This window comes from Oculina patagonica, chromosome 13, assembly GCF_052425735.1.
Source record: "Oculina patagonica isolate OP01 chromosome 13, crgOcupat, whole genome shotgun sequence".
Classification (NCBI taxonomy): Eukaryota; Metazoa; Cnidaria; class Anthozoa; order Scleractinia; family Oculinidae; genus Oculina; species Oculina patagonica.
The window spans coordinates 16678495-16702524 of NC_135770.1; the positions used below are offsets into that span (position 1 = coordinate 16678495).

A 24030-nucleotide genomic window follows, 5' to 3' on the forward strand; every position below is an offset into this window, starting at 1 on the left:
CAGTTGGAAACAGTTGGACACAACGGACTTGAGTCAACTAATGTCGAGGACCTGTCAGTCCCACTCGAGCACATGTCCGCAAACAGTTTAAACTTCTGGCTCTGCAAATTCATTTGTGAAGTAGCGAAGCAAACCGGGGAACGCTACCTTCCTAAGACGCTGTACCTACTTGTTTGCGGCATTAATCGCCATTTGGAAAATGTACAGGGGGAAATGGCGTTTAATAATTATACTGGAGAAAAGTGATAAGAGGTAAAACGACATTCTTTGTAGCAATATTTCATCACATTTTGTGTTTATTTGTATGTTCCGTTTTAACCAGTATATTCTTTGTATTTTAAAGGTTCATGGTGTTTCGAAAAAATACTGATGGCGAAATGAAGGACGCCACCAGGAGCAGGCATTAAAGACTGATTTCGGAAAAAGAGGAGATTACAGAGAGAGAGAAGAAACACTCCAGTGGGACATGGCTCTCGTAGCTAGGAACAATACAGCTGAGTCATTATAAAATACAGCGTATTTTTATAATGGCAAGTTGTTCGGTCTACGGGCCGGTGAACATAGGTTGATTCGCTTGAGTAATGGAGCAGTTTTTAATTGAGTGTCGTAAAACCAAAACCAAAGTAATTGCTCTCGCCAATCACAAAGGACACGGACAATCCCGTGAACCAATCAAAACTCGAAGCAAATACACTTAGCCGGCACGAAGCGCGGGAAAACGTGCGCGAGCGAGTCACGATTGGTTTTGGTTTTAGTTCTGCTTGGCTGAGAAAGTGGCGCGAGATTTTTAAGCCAATCACTAAGCGTAGTAATGCAAAACCAAAGCAAACGCAATTTACTTTCGACACTCAAGAGAAAACCGCTCTATTGTTGTCAAGGGAAACAAGATAGTTTTTGACGAGTTTAGAGGCAAAACGTACAATGGCGGCTAAAAAGATTTGAAAAATAAGCCACGCTATATTGAACACATTTGTCACGAGATCGGGGAAAGCCACAGCCCTTGCCTAGCTTTAATGTATACAGTTTACATCGAGAAAATTCGAAGTCATGCAGAATCCGTCGACAGCTTCTACTTTCGTCCCCACAGGGGCAGGAAATTTGAATGTGAGAAGAGTCCTGTTGGCTTATGCACTCTAAGCAAAATCCCTCGTGAAAAAACGTTGGGAAAGGCAGGGTTGCCTCACAAAACGGCACATTGTCTTCGTGTTACCTGTGCTACTCGATTGTTTCAGAATTCATTGGAAGAGAAATTGGCGAGGGAAAGAACAGGACACAGGTCCAATGCACTTTTCGGTTATCAAAAGGCTAGTGACAAACAGGTCCAAAATGTAATTAAGTAAACTTTTGGACCGGTCATGACTCACGCAAGTCGGCTCAAAGTGAAGCGACTGAGAAATGGAAAGAGTCGGAAACAACTACTCAAGTGCTCGAAGATTTACCAGACGTTGATTTTGATTTGCCTGATGATATTTTGGCTTTTATTCCAATGCCAGAAACTACAATAAGTAATATTATTATCTATTCAAAATATTTCTCTGTTTCTGATTGGCTTTCGATCCCCGGTTAATTCCAGCTAACCGGCTAGCGCCGACCAAATTTGGAAGAAGGACCAATTATACGACGATTGACGTCATTAAAATCGTCCAATATCAAAAATTAAAGGATCGCATCCTCGTTCCCAAGTATGATTAACCGATCGCAACCTCGTTTCCAAGAACCGCTGACGTCACGCAACTGAACGGCTTTGCTGCCGAGCAGGTTGAAAGCGCGAAAATGGCCGCTAGATTTGAGCATTACAAAGAGGTAAAATATTTAAGTTATTAGAAGACAAGGAAAGTCAAAACACGGAAAAGCAACGAAGGGAGTAGATCGATTTTGAAAGCGTAGCTTCAAGAGGAAAAAATCCCTGATCCAGCCACAGCGGAGGACTTGGAGCGGTTTTGCGAAAATTCTACGTCGAAGTAAGCAAGAACGATGGAAACATGTACTCGAAAACATCGCTTTGTGTCATCAGATTTAGCTTCAATAGACACTTCAAGCAAGTGCTAAATATCGACATTATAAAAGACAAGAAATTTAATGAAGGTAACCGAGTTTTTGAAGTTTAAATCAAATTAAGAAGCGAACGTTGTTGTGTATTTGTGTACTTTGCCTACTGTCAAAACCCTATTAAGTTCATTTTATGCATTTGGAGCTCTGGAAATATTTTGAATGAATAATAAAACAAATATTGAATTCGGCTTTCGTATGATATGAAGAGTTATGCAGATCTCGGAGGGTGTTATCCGCCTCAGCCTTCGGCTTCGGCGGATAACACCCTCCTCGATCTGCATAATTCTTCATATTATACTCAGCCTCATCCAATAATTGCTAAATGTAAACAACATCTGTACAAATTCTGTGTTCAATAACTGTACAATTAATTTTGTAGTTAAAAAGTGAGTAGTTCACTTAATGTATTGATTGTTTGATATTTACACGATTGTTTAGAAAATACCCAGATTGTATTAGTTGTTAAATGAAATTAAATTCTATGACAAGATAAGATAAGATAAGATAAAAACTTTATTACCGTGTCTGTGTGTTTAGCCCTTATGGACTAATTGGGGACACAATTAAAATACCTAAAATACTATTAATAATGCTAAGCTAAAAATATTTAAAATACTTAACTAAAAACTAAAAAAAAAACTAATATTTACAATGTCTTAAAATGTCTTAAGCGCAACAGAGTTTGCAACAGTTACTATTGTTGTCCACGTAGTCCGATAGATTGAGTTTTCTAATTTTAGTTTTGAATGCAGCCACAGTCGGCGAGTTTTTCAGGTCTTTGCTTAATTTTGACCATAGAAGTGGTCCAAGATATCTGATACAATGTTTCCCGTAGCGTTTAGTATCAAAACGCGGTAAGACAAAATCACTGTTTCTAAGCGAGTGTGTAGTGTCTTTGCGGACAAAAAGGGCAGAGACGTTGTCTGGCGCAAGCCCGTTCTTGACCTTGTACATAAGCGTTGCTGTATCTTGTAAACGCCTATTATATAGTGTGGGTAAATCTGCCCGTCCCAAGAGTTCGTTATAGGTTTCGGGGTGGGATCTGAATATAACTCTTAATGCGCGTTCCTGAATTCTCTCAAGTTTCCTTTTGTCCGATGACTTACAAAACTGCCATGTTAGATGGCAGTATGTTAGGTGAGGTAAAATGAACGTCTTATACAGTAATAGCTTAGCCTTGCAAGGTATTAAATTGCGAAGACGAGAAAGTACTCCGACTTTCTGGCTGGCCTTAATGCATAGCACACGGATATGCTCGGTGAACTCAAGATTATGTCAAAAAATATATCCAAAATATATCCAAAAAATATGTCCATTGTGTTTTTCATTTTAATCAGTAGAGATGTGTATCAAAAGTTAATGAATACTAATAAGCTGAGCAGGAATTTGTATCAAAAGTTAATTCTACTGTTTAATAATTCATCAGCCCCAGCCTTTCCCTGTTACCTATTCAATCCCTCCCCATGCTTTCAGACAGTTGATTTGTATTGGGGTTTACAGTTGTGTACATGTACTGTGCTGGGATTGGTTTGCACCCTCATGAATAATTAATGAATTTTACAAGCGTATTTATCAATTTCAGTTAATATTTATCTTTATAACAACCCGGCCATCGTTATAATAAGTTGATATTTTCTACTTATCCTTGTCAGTTTTGTTGCGACTTAGTTAACTGACAAGTCTTACAAGCCGAAGCTAGAAAACAGATATATCATACCTATTTACCGATTGTGCCTACATAAAAAAAAAAACATGTTTAACCGCATAAGTAGAAATAAATAAGTGTGGAAAACGTTTCGTTTTGTAAGTGTGTTGAGTTTTGTAAGTGTGTTGGTTGAGTTTAAGTGAAAATGATTGAACACTGTGCACGCTCGAGCTCTGATTAAAGGTGGCTGACCTTTAGTAGTTTAGACTCCTCTCGTCTTTGGCATTCTATTACAGTTTGCCCAATAGTGCTGCTGAAAAATATTTCCTGTAAACCGGTAAAGCTTTTATTAGTAAACAGAGTCCGATCCAAATTACGTCAAAATTTGTTGCCACGCAGCTATTTTAGCTATTGACAACTTATATTTGTTCATTACTTATTTGTTAATTTTAGTTTGTCTCGTGTCACGGTATTATGAACATCCGCGGCTCAGTGTCCAATACTCATAGTCAGCTCATAGACATACGTATTTTGTCTAAGCTGTCAGTATTGTTAATCGTTTTGCTTAGGTTTTCAGCTTTCAACAATGAGTGCCACTGTAGTGATGTTTGGGTATCTTTCTTTAGATTATATTTTAGTACCCGTTAAACCGACAAATTCCCATGTAAAAATGTTTCTTTGATCAAACTTCTTTTTCTTCTAAATTCAGGTAGTGTGGATAAGTTCAACTGACAAATTTCCATTGAAAATTCGAGATTCTTACCTTATTTTTTTAATGGTGGTACTATCTTGATTTGTTGGTGAAATGGTTAAATAAAAATGATCATTCATTGGCAAGGTGAATCTTGCCTACGCTCACAATAAACGGCTTTAAAGATCATATGTTACATAGTTGACCATAATAGTTTTTTCAACCCCTAAATAGTTATGAAAAGTTACATATATCGAACAAGTAGATTTATTATCCATTATCAAAAGTAAGTGAAGCGAGCAATCATAATTATATGCTTTGATGACAGCCAGAAATAAATAATCACCTGAAATTTAAGCGAATTTCCAGCTTTTGATAAGTGCCTAATGACAATAAAGTTTTAACATGTGAAAGGTGAACGTAAGTTGAACTTATACGATGTTAATGTGATCAATCAAGTGTGCGATTTTAATGAAAAAGTAAAAAGCCAAAACAAGCTAGGAATAAAAATGTACAACAAACAAATTAATTAAACTAATTAGAAGGTCGATGTTTTGTATCGATTATCTCCTGCAAAGCCATTTGTTGTTATCCTATCAGTGACAACAGACGTAAACACATTTCATGCAAATGGATCTAAGCTTAGCAGGGTCACTACTTTCCGGGGATCATAAAACGTGTAAACAAAATCATGCAATCATGTCCTAATTAAAATCTAGGAGACTTTTATAAGCTTTCAGGGTTTGATAGCGGTGAACATTAAGAGTAGGTTCATTGTTGTTTCCTCTATAGATGCATTCTGGTAACTTAAAAACAAACAGGTTGAAATGTTTTGAAAAGAATTTATAGGATCATGCTTTAACTACAGAACTATTTTTTAAGTTTGTAATAAATAATTTGTCTGGCTTGTGGGAAGTAAAGGCCAGCGAGCAGTTATAAGGGACTGTTCGGACTGCTCGGCCCAAAATTTTACCAGAGATCAACTTATTAAATAATTTTGTCTGCAAAACGGCTACACAAATATGAAACAACAGCTTCTCAAAGTTTACCCCCCTTATTTCAACTGTATTTAAAAATACACGCCCTCCCCCTTTTTCATTGATTTTGAACATTTTACCTCTCACTCTATTAAAACACCCCTCACTTAGGCATAATAATTGACGGTCACATAAACTGGCGGGGGGGGCGGGGGGAGAATTTTAAAAAATATCCACTTTCGGGGAAAGTTAAATTTTCATATGCCTGAATCGGTTGAAAATCAACGCCCCACCCCCCCCCCCCCCTTCCCCACCAGCCATAAATAACGAACAGTCCCTAAAACAATACCTGCCGCGTTTTTTAAAAAAAAGTACAATATTATCAGTGCTGCATGTAAAACCTCACGAAGTATCTCTATTGAATACAAAGAACGAGCAGAAAGGTGAAAAGATGAAAAATAGGTGTTGGGAAAAACCCCGCTGAAACGATTTAAATAGCTTGTACACGTACACATTGCTACTGACTATTGCTCTCTCCGAAGGGCGGCTTTCTCAATACATTACCACAACTTTCGCTTTCGATCCGGAAATCGGTTCTTATAAGTAAATTCGATAAATTCGAAAGGAAATCCATCCCTTACTTAATCAGTTAATTACGATTTTATATAGCACTATACCATAATACCCTGTGTTGAATGTTCTAGAATTCTACATTATGCTAAGGTCGCAATACCACAGTAGCCCCTGTGGCGAATGTAATTTTGTTTAATTTAACTTAATTTTGCTTACAGACTTTGTACTATTGCTTCGTCGATAATTATAATTATATAAGGCGGAAAGAGAATGGTCATTATGCAAACTAACAAACTGTATATGTACAGATGCAAAGACAGGCTCAATCTTTCCGCCTCAATTTAAAGGTTTGACTCGCCAAATACAACATGGCGTCAACTAGCGGCAAGAAAACTATTTTGGGAAGAAACAGCAATGGTGAGCATGTGCATCTCACGATTCTTCGACCCAAGATATGACGAGGCTACTATAAATATTATCACTGATGGCAGTTATTTTAATAGTAATAATGATCTTATTAACGCATCGGAGAACGGATGGACATGGGTAGAACCCACTACTAATTGGGGTCACTTTAATATAAGAATCGTTTGTCAAACATTGTCAGTTCCGTGTATTCAGTTCCTTTCTGTTATACATATGCCTCCCCCCCCCCCCCCCCCCACTCACGCCTCAGTCTACTTGTAATACTGTGTATTTAAGCTCGAGATCTGATCTGAATAATTATATTTCGAAAGTAGATTATAAAGCACACTAGGTTTCAAAGGGATTTCCCTCCTTGCCTCGAGCTAGTATGTAATCTGTGTTATGATGTTTTCATTATAGACAATAGAATGTTTTAAACTCCTCGGAAGTAATAAGAACCCACAGGAATAGAGAAACCACAACCACATGCGACCATAGCTAGACGAAAATAATTTCGTATTAATTATCTCAGTTATTTATTGTGCTGCAAGGCAACCAAAGTAATTTGTACCCAAACATAGCATAGAATTAAGAACACGAATATCTATATTATGTAAATGTTTGATGTTATCGTTCACGGTTGAGAGGGTTTTAAATACAATATAAATTTGGGTATTGTACTGAGCGTAGTTTTAGATTATCTAAGAGGGTACTTTCCCTATCAGCTTCAAACTTTTAATTTTATATCACAGCCAACCGGATCTTTTTGGGAACCAAGGTTAACTGGCAGGTTTAAATGGAACTTCTTAAAAGCCCTTTTCTATTAAGCGTTACGTCATCAGTACAATGACATACAGTGACATTATTTGCATAATGTTTGAGCTACACTATACAAAACAAAAGCTTCTTATGCTTTGAAATAATTTCATTTACGTCATTTACCAAAACAGGAAGCCTGTACATCTTAATTACGGAAAAGAAAGCTTCAGAACGCAGCCCGAGTCCAACAAGCCAAGTAGAACAGGTAGAAGTCGGGAAACTTAGCGAAGTGAAAGCAATGGAGGTAAGGAGCAGTTTTTTTTTTTTGCCTGCATGCAATGTTTGTGGTGAATTTTGATTCCAGTTCGTTTCAGTTCAGAATTTAAACTTTTTTTTTTTTTTTTTTTTTTTTTTATAATTTAATACTTTATTAAATTAAATATACAGTTACAAGCACAGATATAGATACAGATACAGAAGTTTGAAGTACAATTACACTTTGAAAAAATACATAGTTACGGGTGCACTACAGTTACAATTTTTAATTTTGAAATACTACTACAATTACTCTGGAAACAGTTATGCTAAAAAAAAAAAATAATAAATAAATAAATAAATAACAAAAAAATAACAAAAACAAAACAAAAAAAAAACAAAAAAAAAAAATTCAAAAAAAAAAATTAATTCAAAAAAAAGAACGAAAAATGGCAGACGTTGCATACATTTACTTTAAATAAGTTTATCTAAAAAATTTTCCCATTTAACTAAATGGAGGTGCAATTTATTTTTCTGCTTAGCAATAAATTCTTCTATTTTAATAGTTTTCCTTAGTAGAGCATGGAAGACATTCAAACTGGGATTAGTAGATCTCTTCCTACAAAGTACAATTGTTTGTTTTGCCACAAGAACTATGTGGTTTACAGCCATAAAATGTTCCTCGAGATCAGGCAAACCAAGTATAACATTGACTACTTCTGACAAATCAACACTAATTCCAGTGACACACTGTTGCAGCCAGTTGAAAATTTCATTCCAAAAGGCACTAGAATAAGAACATAATGCAAACAAATGTTCAGGGGTTTCTTCCTCCTCTCCACAAAAGGTGCACAAAGGCGACTCCACCAAGCCAAACTTACACAATTTAGAATTTGTAAATAAGATTCTATTAACCACTTTGTATTGAAATTCTCTTGTGTGCGCATCTAAAGCAACCTGGAAAGGCAAGCTGTATATTTTACTCCAATCACGCTTAGGGTCAGGGAACATTTCATCGAATTTCCTTTGTGCTGTTGGTTTTTCACAAACCCTTGAGACCAGACTCCCATACAGTTTTTTGGAATTTACTTTTGATGTGGGTACTGAATTAATAGTTAAAGTGGATTCATTTGAATCCGAGTTCAAGATATAAGGACCTGTCATGGACTTAATAGCTTGTTTCCATTTAACTGGTATTGCATCGATTAGACCTTGCCACAAAAGAAAGTTTTTCATTTTAAGACCTTTGTTATGCAAATCATTCCATGTCAAAAATTTACATGTCCCATCCAGTTTAATCATGTCACCAATTTTGTTTATACCTATATCCATCAGTTCGCTAATAAAACATGATTTATTATTTATACAGATGTGTTTATTATTCCAAATTATTTCGTTTAAAATTTCATCACTTGTTTCAGGCATTGAACCATTTAATTTTGACCATAAGGTCAAACATTCGTTATAAAATGGGGGGATAGCAATTTTCAAAGAACTTGGATCAAAATTGCATGTTAAGAGGTATGGGCCTCCCACAGGCTGTAGAAAAAAGTTGAGAACATGTTTCCATTCGGCACCATCTTCCGGATCAGAGTACCGTTTCAAAAAGGATATCTTCTGTGCTTGAATAAGGGATTCTAAATGTATCATTCTTAATCCACCGTTCTCAATATTATTAATCAAAGCACGTCTTTTCACTTTGTCTTTACCCTTCCAAATAAATTCGTAGATGATCGTATTCGCTCTCTTGATAACGTCATCTGGAAAAGGTAACTGCGACGCTCTATACAGGAATTTAGGGATAGCAAACGATTTTATAATTTGAATTCTTCCAAGAATGGTTAAATGTCTCCACTTCCACAGATTAAGAGTCTTTTTCAGCGAATCCAGGATTGAATCAAAATTTAATTTAACGGCTTGCTTCTTATCATATGAGAAAAAGATGCCAAGTATCTTTAAAGGTTTATCCATATTTTTAATACCGATATCAAGCTTTATGGACGAGTCGCCAAGATGGAGAGCCTCTAATTTACCGTTATTTACTTTAAGGCCCGAGCAGCATCCAAAATCTCGCAACATTTTTAAAAGATTTTCGAAAGATTGTTTATCTTTCAAGAAAGTCGTCAGATCATCAGCGAAAATGGTTAACTTAATTTCTTCGTTATCTGAAAGTTTAAAGCCTTTAATATTTTTACTGCTTCTAATATTTATAGCAAGTATCTCGAGAGCAATAATGAAGAGGTACGGAGACAAAGGGTCACCTTGCCTAACTCCTCGCTTGACGTCAAAATGAACGGAGGAGAAGCCGTTGTTTGTAACACAGCTTTTAATGTTACAATAAAATGTGCTTACCCACTTGATAAAAGATTCACCGAAATTGAAAGCCAGTAGGGCCTTATTTAAAAAAGCCCAGTCAAGAGAGTCAAACGCCTTCTCGAAATCGATCGCGACAAGCAGTCCACTTAAGTCATTAACTTTGGTATAAGACATGATGTCATCAATAATTCTCGTGCTATCGGAGATCAGTCGGCCCTTGACATAGGCATTTTGATTCCTGTGTATTATGAAAGGCAAAATGCATTCCAATCTCTTCGCTAAAGCCTTAGACGCAATCTTGACATCGACATTTATTAAGGAGATAGGCCTCCAATTTGCTATATACATCTTGTCCTTATCTTTCTTTTCAATTAATTTAATAATAGCCATTTTTTGTGACGTTGATAATTCTCCATGCTCATGCGCTGCATTCAAGCAGCCCACTACCAGATTCCCTATAACTGGCCAAAAAGCTTTGTAGAATTCGACTGTCAAGCCATCGTTTCCGGGTGCTTTACCATTTTGAAAACTCAGTAGCGAACGATAACATTCATTGAAAGTTAATTTCCCCTCACACTTCATCTGCATTTCCTTGTCTAGTTTTGGTATGTCATGGTTTCCTAAGAAGATTTTAGCACAGCCCTGATCAATATCCGCCCCGTTGTTTTGGTATAAGGTGGAATAGAAGGACTTTAGTTGGTTTAAAATAACAGCAGGTTCCGTAATGACATTTCCGTCGTCTTGTTTTATTTTCCTTATGCAGGATTTGTTATGATTAAAGTTTTCAAGTCGCAGAAAATAGCTGTTACTTTTCTCCCCTTTTTCATACCATCTAGCGCGAGATCGAATCATAGCACCTTGTGTTATATAATCATACATAGCTTCATATTCTATTTTTTGCTCCTCAAGTTTCGCAAGATTCTCAGCCGTTGGTAACTCATTACACTTTTCTTCCCATTCTTTCACGCTTTTTTCAAGTTCAGATAACTTATCACGACGGTCTCTAGCTTTACGCTTGCTATAACTAATCGTTTCCTTTCGTATTCGATATTTGATTATGTCCCATAACAGTCTTTTATCTGTAATATCCCTATACTCATCTAGCCAACTAGGGTACGAATTTTTTAAAAATTCGGCGTATACAGGGTCGTCCGCCAGACTCGAATTAAACCTCCAGTAGGATGGTCCCCTATCATAATTTGTTATGCTTTTGAAATGAAGAGAAATTGCTGAATGATCTGATTTTATTGCGGGTATCACGTCTGTAGCAAGAACTTCTTCTTGGCACGAATCGCTTACAAGCCAGAAATCTAATCTACGTTGAATAAGCGGCGTTTTTTGTCTCCATGTGAAGCGTTTATCATCTGGATGACGGATTCTCCATATATCTATTAAATCATTTTCTGACATCATATCTTTAATTTCATTAACGCTCCTATCTTTGATTTTTCGATTGCCACCGAAGCAATCCAAATTCTCATCGAAAAAGATATTGAAGTCACCTCCCATTATAACTTTTCTATTAGGATCGAAATCATAGCTTTCAATTTTGCTTCTGATCTTTTTGAAAAACACTTCTTGTTCGTGAACTTTGTTGGGAGCATAAATATTTACAAATAAAAAAAGGTTCCCCTGCACAACGGCTTCTAGAAATATGAAGCGACCGCTAGGGTCACAAAAAACTGTTTTTTGTTCGAATTCTAAGTTTTGTTTCACTAGAATTATGGTGCCTTTGCTGTGATTTGAGCCGTGCGAGAACAACATCTTGCCTTTCCATTGTGTTCTCCAAAATTGTTCATCCTCAATTGTGCTATATGTTTCCTGCAGGAAAGCAACATCAGCTTTTTGTTTTGTTATCCATAAAAGTATCGCTTTTCGCTTATCGGAGGAACGCAAACCCCGAACATTTAAAGAAACCATTTTAAAATTTGTTGTCATTTTCTATGTTTTCTTTGTCAATAGAACTAGCCTGGCGCCTCGAATACCAACACCCTAATTACCGCATAACACCTTATAAAGAAAAGGTTATGTAACATCGCACCATAAAAAAATATAATTAACATAATATGCGCAACATAAGTTAGCCTGAAATAAAGGTAACAAAAACAAAACGTAAACCATATTTTAAAATAAAATAAACATACACACAAATACGGAATGATTAAACTAATAATCTATTCGTCCATGAAGCTCTTCAGCCCATTCCAATCGCATCACTGAATTCAATATTGGTGTAACTAAAAGCAGTATTAAACGACAGTTGAATACCTGAAGAGAAGGTCCAAGCTTCATCAAATGTTCTTGTATTTGATTAGAGAGAAAAACCTTAAAGTACGGGAGTTACTCAGGAACGAACTTTCCATCGATGTAAAGCATATCCGGTTTACTTTGACTGAAGTAGGCCGATTGTCCCGCCTTCCTTGCTTCTTTCAGCTTTGACATTTGACGTCGTCTTGCTTCTTGGATTGACTTTGGAAGATCGGGGTAGATATAAATTTCTTTATCACGAAGATATTTCCCCAGGCTCGCAATTCGTTGCCTGTCGCTATACCGGAGAAATCTGGCAATTATTACTCGCGGTCCTTTCGAGGTTTTCTTTCCAAGGCGGTGGACCCTCTGAAATTCAATCGTGTCGGGCTTCTCAACATTCAAAACAGTTTCCATGAATGAGCGTAAGACGGCGGCAGTGTCTTCGCGTCCATCTTCATTAGGGGCTTCATGGATTCCCTCGAAGAGAAGGTTTTCTCTTCTTGAGTAAGCCTCCAAATATGACATTTGTTTGGACAAGCGGGCCAACTCGGCTTTATGTTTCTCGCTATCTTCCTTTTGCCTATGTGTAGCATCTTCGCACATCTTCGAGATGAAATCAACACTCGCAGTCAGCTCTTCCACAGATTTATCAGCAACACAGCTCTTAGAGTCCAACGCTTCAACTTTGAGCGCCAGTTCATTGACATGGGTTTCCACTGCTGCTACTTTGCTTAATGCCTTGTTCAACATAGTTTCCATACTGTCGAGTTTCTCTAGCTTCTGAAGAATATGTTTTATGTTCACGCCTATGTCGTCCGACAACGCCATATTGGAGACTCCACGTGTAAACACTTCTTCGCTCTCTGTCTCGAAATTCTCGTCCTTTTTCTTCTTATCAACCGGGGAAGCTGTTTCACTGTCTCTATCGCTTGAATTACTGCTTTCTCTTTCCCTTTTTGTTCTATCCATACAAAAAAAAAAATTGTTTGGGTCTAGCGGAGCTTCGAAGGCACGTCTTCACTCAGACATGGTCGTGCCCAATCCAGAATTTAAACTGATTCGCTTCACCAGTTGCGGTGACCGCATGTTAAACGGGCTATTAGGATGGGTGATATTCAATTCCATTCTGTACTAGTTTCGACCTTTTGTGTACTGTGGTTTATTGTTACGGTGAAGTTTGTAACTTTGTATACAGCACCTTAAATAACTAGTTGCAAGGACTAGCACTTCAATATGTCTTTAAGAAAGGAACAACTCGAGACAGCTTGAAACTTGTCTTAACAGTTCGGCCAAGTTTTGTCATAAGTTGTTGCGTTCTAGTGCGGAAAGGCTCTTTATTACTTTAACGCCTTACATAATTTTACTGGTAAATAATGGTATGTGAATTTTCTCCATAGCTTGCTAATATTTTTAATTGAATGTTGAAGTTGTATTACAATTATTTCACGACTACTACAAGAAGCCAAACGTTTTACCGAACTGGCTGTAATACGGTCATATAGCATTTGTTTGATTGTTTTTACGTCTCGGGAAACTGTTTTGCAGCAAAAAACCTGTTTACTTGAAATTAAATTGTAGATAAAGTGCCATATCTTGAGAATTCCGCCGCTAGCGAAAGTATTTAATTGATGAATCAAAACACCGATAAACCACCCAATAAAATGTTTCGTTTCCCATCGCCGGACCCATTTTTTTTTTTTCGAAATGTAAAAAAAAAAATCCAGATTCACTAGTCAAAGAGGCAAGTACTTTAATTTGCAGCACGCGATCTTGTTTCATAAACAACAATTAGTACGATCAAAGGCTGTTTCGTGCCAAGGGCATTAACGATTGTTCCAACATTCTCAGCGAGATCGACTGAAACAAAATCTTTCGGTTCTGCATTTCCTGGCTTCTTTAATAAATGAACCCAGACCCTTAAAGTATTCACCTTTTTTTTTTGCCCGACCGACCGACCTACCATCACAAGAGACGGGACGATGGGAAACGAAACATTTTATTGGGATGGCCTTAAGCTTCAATAATGCCACCGGAAATTATATTTAGTACATTTATGACTAAGGCATGATATCAGTAATCTTTAAATTTCTTCATGATTCAAAGATTCAAAGATTAGTCATAAATGTACTAAATCTGATAATTTCCGGTGGCATTATTGAATTCGAAACTTAGTTTCGAAAGTTGTTTTCGGCAATTTTTAATTATTGTAACATATATTAAAACCCACGTAACTTTGCGATGTTGAGGTGCAATGTTCCAATACTAAATGTCAGCATACATGCTTTAGCATTATGATAATACTAATCGATTCAAATTCCCGCAAGGTACCAAGTTTGAGTTTTCATAACTTCCGGTTTCGATTTGAAAAGTTTCGGTTTCCATTTCTTTCCTGTTAAACTGAAAACAAAGAAAGGGGGATGGGGGAGAGAGAGAACAATTGCCCAATGCAAAACGTAATCGATTAACAAATTGCTCAAACAAATTTGCAGGGTACTCAAGGAAACCACAACGCAACATTTCAAACTTAATTGAAAATAATTCCAGTTTGACTGCAAAGTCGTACGTATCCAAAAAACGCTAACTCGCCGGAGCAGTCGATCTTTAGCTTAATCCGTTGAGAATGAAGCCAATCTAGAGCCCAGAGTCCACTGGCTTCTCGGTCAGCGGTAGGATATTGCCATGCCAGAAATTCTATTTTTTCCGGTTTTATCGTGCAAAGGAAATCGACAAAGGTGAACTTATTTTTAACACACCATTAAAGGAACTGAAATTTAGCAAAGAAGCAATTGGGTTTTGCTAGAAAGAAAAAGGAAGAGTTAATTTCGAAGTGAGAGTGGATGTTCACTCCTAAAGTTTCTTAAAACAAATGTTTTTCTGTCTAGGATAGTCTTGGCAGACTATCCCAGATCGTAGGGGAAGGGGGGGGGGGGGGGGGGCGTAAAGGGCTTAATACAAAAGGGAGTATAAAGAAATCAAAACTGAAGGAATGTTACCGGGGAGATGGGCTTGATCCACCTAAGGGCATTTAACGAAGAGAAGTGATGATAGTTTTTTTGTCTTATTTTTAGAATGAATGGCAGCAGTTTGCTTCTCCATATGTTAACATTGAGACTGCCGAAGATAAAGATGGTGTCCAAAGCCGCTACCGTATGGCCATGAAACGTGTTCCGACTTCAAACGCTCTCAAATTACTAGTTTGTGTCATCTACGTCCTGTTCTTCATCTGGCAAGTGATCGGTTTAATCCTCTACACTATCCGTGCCTTTGAAACCAGCCTCGTTGAAAAGCGCACTAGCTTCCAGTCGATGCACATTGACACGTTCCATCGCTCTGCACAACTGCAACTGGCCTGGGTGGTGTCTCAGATATTTAACAGCGCCCTGGTTATCCTGGCTCTGTCATATGTACCTTCCTTTCTGGGTTGGTCCGTCATCTCAAGACTGCTTGTTCGTCTACCAGCATTTTGGAGCCTTCTTTCTTTGTATGCTATCACTATTGTAGGTTATGGAATGATTCTTTCACAGCAAAATGGCAAGAAAATGGAAATCGCTTTGATTATGGCTTTTACGATCGACTATGGAATTCAAATCGTTTTAATTTGCTTTCTTAACTTCACTCAGATAAACCACTCTCGAAGAAAGTTTCCTTTTAAAGTATTTGTTTTCGTTAAGGTGAACATATTTCTCTTGCTTCTAACATATTTCTTATCTTTTGTACTTGGTTCATTGCAGTTTGCCCTTCGCGTTTATGGTGTTGAGAAAACTGCCGCAGTTTCTGAAGATTTTTTCTCCTCAGTTGTTGCATTACGAAGAGTTTCGCAGATTGTATTCTATTACAAAATCTATATTTTTTATTGGGAAAAGTTATTTGTTGATCACAGGAATATCCTTTGTCACCACGACCATTTAGATGACTTGGTCAAAGTGGCACAATGAAATAATTTCACCCGTTTCAAGGTGTGATCCCGAAATGAAGAGATTTAAACCGCACCACTGAAGCCAGTTTATTCATGCATGGTTTATTCTATGAAATACTACTTTTTTCAGTTTAATACGTGGTGGACAGTGACCGTTAAAATGCCAGCGGCTCTTTTCCTATAAACTTCAAATGTTATTATACTTAAAATGAGTCACCTTTTGAATTTCTATAGAAAAGATTTTTGATAGGAAACATATAATGTCTAAATATATCTAGAAATACATGTCAGCAGCAGAAAAGAATAACTCCTTCAGTTTCATGTCTTAGCAAAACCCAGTTGTAGTTTTATGGGGTAATTAAAAAAATATACAACCCGTTTGGTTGCGCTCGTTTTCCTTCATTAATTAAAATGTTTTTAGTTAACTTCATCAAAGAAAACAAATAGTGCATACATAGTTTGTATCTGTAAGTAAATATATGATACCCTTTTATCAAATTTATTACGTCTCTCGTGTATAGCTACTATTGGAGTTTTTCAAACTTAAAATATATATTCTTAAAGTTTGTATTACTGTTGTACGTACATACAAAACAGTCAGTAGTTAATTGCGCGACTGAGCTAAAGTTTCATGTAAACCAGTAAAATTCTGATAGAAAAGGTGTGTAAATAATGTCATTTATTAAACAAAAGAACTCGAAGTCACACAGAGCTGTGACATTATCGAGAAATTAAATATTTTTCGATAATTAGCATGGCTTCTCTGTCATCAATGTGTTTAACTTTAAAAAATATACTTTTACAAGGAGAATACATGTACCTATTGAACTCATTACATTTTTTTGTACATATGTCAGGAATTTCAAAATTTTGAGATTTTAGAATTTTGTGATTTTGTTTTAAGGTCTCCAGTAAGTGCCGATTTGTGTGCTAGAATGTAATCGACACTTGAATAAAGGTTCTTACTTACTTGCTTGCTTACTTACTTACGTACGTACCTACCTAGCTTACCTACCTGCCTGCCTGCCTGCCTGCCTGCCTGCCTGCCTGCCTGCCTGCCTGCCTGCCTGCCAACGTGCCTGCCTGCCTGCCTGCCTGCCTGCCTGCCTGCTTGCTTGCTTGCTATTCAGGCGCGTAGGAGAGGGGGATTCGAGGGGTTCGAACGAACCCCCTTTGGAGGTCAATAATCAAAAGTGGAGGACTGAAAACACAAACTGTTGATTTTCAGCTTTTAGCAAATAGTAGGGGAATGGAAAACAAACTTTGAGTGTTGCAGCTTTTAAATTACCCTGCAAAAAACGCTTTAAGTATCGAAAAGGTATTAAATTGTTAGGAGAATGAGCTCTCCTCACTGGGCTCTCATGCACATCAAGTATAAAATGCCTGTCGATCTGGACGAAATTGTCAATGTATTTCAAGGCCTCCACGCGAGGATGACGCAATTGTCAAGTTTGCTTTAAGAATAGTCCTGTAGTGAATTAGTAAGTAAGTGGCCTCAATATATGCTAGTGACCTAGTATTATATGTAGTCAAAATAATCCCATCGTTGAAAAATATTTCCTCAACAGGCGTTCGGGATTTGATAAATGGAGTATCGATAGACGAAAACCGGGAAATACAATTTCGGGGGACCCAGGTGATACGTGTATTTAGTACATATTGACGCTTTGACGATGCTTTGAGTACATTGACGGTGGAGCCGGCCTTTAAGCCTGAGATGCCTTTGCAGCACACGTCAAGTTTTTGTAAAACGTTTAGTCATGTACTAAGCCGGTATGTATGAATGTATCAAGTAAACAAAACGCCGGAAATATTGTTGTTATGGCTAAAAATACCTGTTATTTTACAGTCCATCGAGTTTGAAATATTGACGTGCACAATGCTGAAAATATCATTTCTGGGCCCCTAGATTTCAAAATATTCTGGGGGACGTGCCCCCAGCCTCTCTAGAGGCTCGCGCCTTCGGCGCTCGTATTTAATAACCCCCTGAATAAATATTCCTGTCAATACGAACAACCTTCCAAAAACCTCAGCTACGCGCCTGCTATTGCCTTGCAATTTTTTTCTTCGAATTGATTTCTAAAAGCGCTCCTTTATAGGCCTGGAAGTTATCCTGCGTTTTCGATTTATTCAGGTAAGTCTGCTCCTGCACGAAATATTGTGTGGTATCTAGAACAAGTGTGTGAAAAACAAGCGGCGCTAGGCCACAAAAAAGCCTTTGTAGGGAAATAGTAACGTCATTCGAATGACGTAAAAAATAACATTTTAGAATGGCGATGTAATTTTACAAAGTTCAGGTGCATTTACCTGAAAATTAGCTAAACTGAAGGTGTTATTTTAGCTTAATGCAGATTAAGCAAAAATTGTAAACAAGAAGACAGGAAGGTTGTTGAATTATTTGCCAATTAAGAGCAGTAAGATAAAGTTCAACTGGGAGGGCTCCATCGCGCCTGCCAATCACCCCAGAGCGACGAAAACCAAAATAAACAAATTTCACACCAGCTGCCTTTTTCTTTTGGAAATAAATTCTACAACAGCAGCTAAACCATTGTTACTGATGCAAATCACTGCTCCAATTTCATTGGCGCTTTTCGAACCTTGCCCAAAAAAGGTACTCAAATAGAGTTGTTTAGAAAAACAGGGAACAGACGGTTTTTCCGAGACAACGTCGTTAAATTTGACATAGGATACGGCTTGTAAAATTGATTTTGATTAGAGGGGAAAAAAAGACTACAACGTAAACCAATTGGAACACCAAGGCCATTTCCATGAAAAAGACGTCCACATGATAACGAGGGGACTTTTACAATATGGACCAATACGACGCTGAATGGAAACAACAATAGTCGCTACGAGGCTCACGGATATCAATTTAAATGTCGGTTTTATTCGATTTCCGAAGCCTCGCAATCAAGTAGAACTGTGTTATTTATCAAAATATCCTGGTTGTGTCCTTGACGACTTGTAAACACTCGCCGATCAAGCTGAAAGCAGTCAGAACTCATCTCGCAGCCGCGATGAAAGGTAGGATTTTTTAGATAACATAAACTTAGGCCACTAATGTTTTTTAAAAAATGATATGCATATGTAGTTTTTTTGCTTGAATACTCCAAAAACGCCGATGGCACACCGTCGTAGTTTTATGTAAGAAACCATATCAAATTTCACAACTTTACCCCACTTTTTTCATTATGTTTAATAGCTTTTGGTCTTTGAGTTTTACGGCACTGCTGGGATAAGTTGTGCTTGGCTAACGCTTAGGCAAATATTGCATTCTACGATTTTGTCTCATTGCGGAAGCAGTTCGATTATTATCCATGCATCTACGAGACAGCTAGCGGATAGAAAAACTGAAGAATAATGGCAACTAATATTTTAGAAATTCATGTGTGTTCCCAGAACAGTAAAAATTTAACCGATCGGCTTGCTAACCGATCTGGCTAACTCTAGTGAAAACAAAAAGTCGAAACGCTAGTCAGAGTTTATTTGATGATTTCGACCGAGTTTGTTCAAATACGATGCACAACCGATGACAACTCGACGCCATCTGCAAGACACAGCATGCGTTCTGTATTTCCTCTGTTAAACCAAAGGCTATTGACCAAAACATTATCCTTATCAAACTTGTTTTAAGCAATTGCTTTGAGTTTCATATCATATCCTTGCTTTAAATTTGCGTTGGGTAATAAATACAAGTTTCTGAAACTGTCACAATTAATTTGGTATTACGAAACTAGCCTTCAAACAAAAGACAAATTTTGTAAATTAATATTACACCCAAAAGCATAAGCAGGCTTAGATCGTGAATTTTAAATTAAAATTGATATAGACAAGTTTTAGACCGTCTTTATGGCATTTTCATAGCTTATAACTTCGCTGGTTTTCCGTGCGAGATCTAAGCAGTTTTCATTATATTTGTTTCAAATTTTAAATTTGGGGAAAAACGTTCTGCGCTCGCGATTGTTTTATTAAAGCAATATTTATAACCTACCAGTACTTTAGAGAACATAATCCTAGAATGTTATTTGGTTGGCTATTCTTAAACATTTTAAATTTGACAAGGTGTAGCGGAAATGAAATGGGTTCGGTCGTCACCAGGTGGTTTTGAGACGAAATTCCCTTATGAGAAAGCATGTGAAACAAAAATATATTCGTTTTTAAAATGTTTGTACTTTTAAAAAAGTTCAAACATCGCAAGAGCCTGGATCTTTCTTTTAAAACTGAGAATCAAAAACTGAGCAAGTTATTAATTGAGGAAAGAACCTTAAAATCAATTGTTGTTCAAAAATTGTTTTACCAGAAAGTCCTCGTTTATAAAAAAAAAATTTACCGCTAGGATTAAAATAATCACAATCATTCTCGTCAAAGGGCTCTTACAAGTCTAGTGGAAGAAATTTAGTATAACAGTAAAAATAAAACGTTTCTTTCGTCTTTTTATGCGTCTCATTGCTACATGTATGTAAATAATTTATGTGTGTATGTATGTATGTTTCGCCGAAAGAACCTTGTTACCAAGGTAGCTTACTAGCATGCTATTTTATGGGGCCGGAGAGGCGTATATAATTATTATTTATCAGGATAAAGAATTTCTATTTAAAACATGAAATAAGACGGATGAAAAAGGAAACATCAGAATGGTGCTAAGTACAAAAAAAACATCGTTATTAACAAAATAATGCGATTTTCCCACATCGTAAACACTTCGCTTTATGAGAATTAATGAGCATATTAAAGCCTAATTGGAATTATTTAACTTTTGTGTCATTTTATTCGTGTCGGTCGAATTACCGTGCCAGTAGAAAACTTTTTTTTTTATTTTTACAAATATTAATAATGAAATCTTGTTCTAAGGGTTCATTTTCACTGGGCTTCGGTTTTTTTTTTTTTTGGTTCTTCAACCTGTCTTGAACTCATGGCTCATGACGCTAGCAGTGTTATTGGTTGTCTTGTCGAAACAAGGTCGAACAAAGAGAAGAAACACTCTTTCGACTAAGAATTTGTTAACACTGAGTGCTACAGCCTTTGCATTTTAGTTTTCGACTGCGTCTGTTGGCAGAGAGAAAACTTTATAGACTAAACTGTAAAAGCAACTACATGCTTTTCAATAATTAGTAAAGTGTTTCACCATGTATATATTCTACAGACATTAGTTGACTTTGGATTCCCTTATAAACATTATAGTTTACGCCGCATTTTCGCTACTTTCAAACGCTGGCCGCAACCGTGAAATCTCATGCATATTGCTTTAAATCATAGTTCCCAGACAATAAAAACGACTTCATATCACTCAGAGCCAGTTACAGAAAGCATTTGCCAAAATACAATCCAAAATAAGTACGCACAGCTGGGCATTAATCTTGTGCCAGTGACTTTTTACGTGTTTCTTTTCGTCTTAGTTAAAATTTATTTAACGAATGTAGGCTTTGCGATAAAGGAGGCATAATAGTTATTTCGCTGGACTCTGGTTTCGAGCGGTTCGGATCCGATGCTAGCCGGAGTCATAACGTTTCAGTGGGCAAGACTCTTTATCTACCACAGTGTCGATCTTTACGCAGGAGATTTTATAAATAGGGACCAAAGAATTGGTTGTTATGGCAACCTGACAAAATCCTGGGGGAGGTCATTCATCTGCACTGGACCCATATGGCGCTATTCAGGAGCAGTGGCATTTTTTCTTGTTGCTTCATTTTACGAAAAGCTCAAGCAGTGGCTTTAAAAAGATGAACAATCTATTATTTTTACTGGTTGTACTCCCGGTCGAATTGAAATTTAAATAGTGTTTTTACTGGAGGGAAAAAACCGGAGAACCCGGAGAGAGTCAGCGACAAACTTAACCCACATATGGCATCGGGTCCGGGATTCGAACCTGGGTCACATTGGTGCACGTGGGAGGCGAGAGCGCTCTCACCACTGTGCCATCCATGCTCTTCCGATTTTAAGGATTAAAAGAACCAAAAACGTTGGTCAGGTGAAAGAAATAAAAATAAAGATATTCAGCTGCAGAGAGATCCAGTGCGAGTGCCACTAGGCAAACGGGCAAATTAAATTGCCAATTAAATATAAACCCCGCCTAAGAGCGAGACGAACAGTAAAAATGTTACAGTGAGTAACAGCAAGAATCAATCTAAGCGGTCTCCTATGCACTAAGCTCTATTTCAGCCGAGTGCGGGCTCATTTCCCCAAACAGCGGCTAACAATCGAGCCTACCTGCGCTACATTGGACGATTAACGACATGTATGATCGATGAGAAAAAAATATTGCAGCTTTTTCCTGCTTCACGAAGTTTATACAAACATTAAAAGGTGCTGCCATGGCACTTTGAATGAACTTCCTTAAAAGACACTGTTATTTCGATACTGGAAATTCCCTAGTGATAAATAATAGATGGCCATGTAGTAATAAACCAATAGGAGAAAGGTTTTCTGAGCCTTGTTTGTTTCCCGCGTGCAGGAGGAAAAAAACATCCGTTGCTCGACTACTGTGATTTAACGACGGTAGGTGAAATTCTCAGGAAACATCTTGTAGCAAGCAATAAATCTCCATTCCTCCCTTCACAGGCTTCTCATTCACATTTTACGTTTGCATTTGTCCTAAAATTTAGCTTCACTGTGTAGCCAACATTACGTGTATTTCGTAATGATCTGTGATTATGACAGATTGCCAACACACCAAAATTTAAATAATTAACACGCAAGGAAAATTCCCGACGATAATTGAAAAAGCGCAATTTTTAAAATACAAACAAAATAACTGTGTTGCTCTGTTGTTTATGGAACAGTTTTTTTTAGAACGAGGACATTATCACTACGCCAGCCGACTGTGTGTGCATTTTTCTTAACAGAACAGATGCAATCAGCATGTCCTATAAATCACACTCCAGTCTCAAGTTGTTGCTAATCACAACGGATGTGTACACCCGACTCGATATGAGCCTAAAACTTACAACTATTACAATCTTAATCAAATCTATTCTTATTTTCATTTTGCGACATGAAACCAAAACTCTATTTAGGTAGACTTAATTTGGGTATAACGCTTCTATATTCCTTAAACGCTTTTCATAAAACCTCTCGAGGACTCTCGACTACGGAGTTTTAAAATTACACAATTTTTATGCAACAGTAGTATTCTGATACATCATCAGGTAGCTTGGCAAAAAAATCATTTTCAACTGTAGACGTCTCTTAGGCCCCGTCCAAACTGACCCGGGTAAATTTGAAAACGCTTCCCAAAAATCTTTTCCGTCCACATTAACCCGGGTAAATTTAAAAACGATACCCACTTTGGAGAGCGTTTTTGAAAAGAACCGTTTTCGGTGACCGAAATCGCCGGTTCAGTGTAGAAGGGAGCCTTACTTTAAATAATAAAAAATAATTCTCATGGTATGATTAATCCATTCAAAATTAAAATATGTTTTAACAGTGCTTAGACAATATAAAGTGACAGGATATTATTAATAGGTTTATGCTGATAAGAAATCTTCCGATCTTTAGAAAGAGGTCGGAAAAGCGTTCTAAAGGTCTTTTGGATTTTTTTTTTTAATTTCGACGCGGGGCGAGTTGTCAACTCAGTGGAGTAATGGCTCTAATTGCTGGGCTAACAGCCGATTTGTTTTCAATTTGGACTTAAAGTATTGATAAAATAAACGGCATTTTTATAATACTTTATTTAAGGGATAGACTGGATATTGCATATTTAATATAAGCTGTAAATTAATCAGGATCCATACGAGGTGGCGGGGACGCGAAACCGGAACACAATTAACGCGTTTATAAGAGTAGTTTCCTACAAAACAGGAAAATATGAAAATTAAGAACCATGTTTTGAAAACATAGAATCTTTATTTCAGAAGTGTGATAAGCCTTTTGCTTTTAAAAGAGGTAAGAGGAGTTTTATTCGATAATTGAATCTAATCTGTAAAGTGACAGCCAGGCCCTCAACATGAGAGGCTTTTATGTCGCCTAGAAACAGCGCAAATACGAAACTCGGCACAAAGTACTACATCGATTGAGAATACAAATAGATAAAAAAAACCTTTCCCAAATTTTCAAAACTTAAGTCGCCTCGGTCGCTAAAGTGCTTGAAATTATGCACTGAGAGTTTGAGAGGGATTTGGATTAAGCTGAAAATCTAGCAGACACAATTATAATCGCTTGTTTTTGAATTAAACGGCTACATAATTGTACCAAA

The 24030-nt window shown here is 37.1% G+C and overlaps 1 protein-coding gene across 2 annotated transcripts in view; it reads left to right on the forward strand.

Annotated features, from left to right (window-relative positions):
• Positions 1-16305, forward strand: part of LOC144634667 (uncharacterized) — a 56837-nt gene extending 40532 nt beyond the window's left edge. The window contains exons 2-3 of one of the 2 annotated variants that reach the window (XM_078493691.1): positions 7368-7406; positions 14992-16305. In XM_078493691.1, the coding sequence (XP_078349817.1) occupies positions 7401-7406; positions 14992-15858 (873 nt within the window). In that variant the 5' untranslated portion in view covers positions 7368-7400 and the 3' untranslated portion in view covers positions 15859-16305. Of the gene's footprint in view, positions 1-7211; positions 7407-14991 lie in introns of those variants that run through there. The other variant, XM_078493690.1, reaches the window with a different exon arrangement.
• The last annotated feature ends 7725 nt before the right edge of the window (positions 16306-24030 follow it).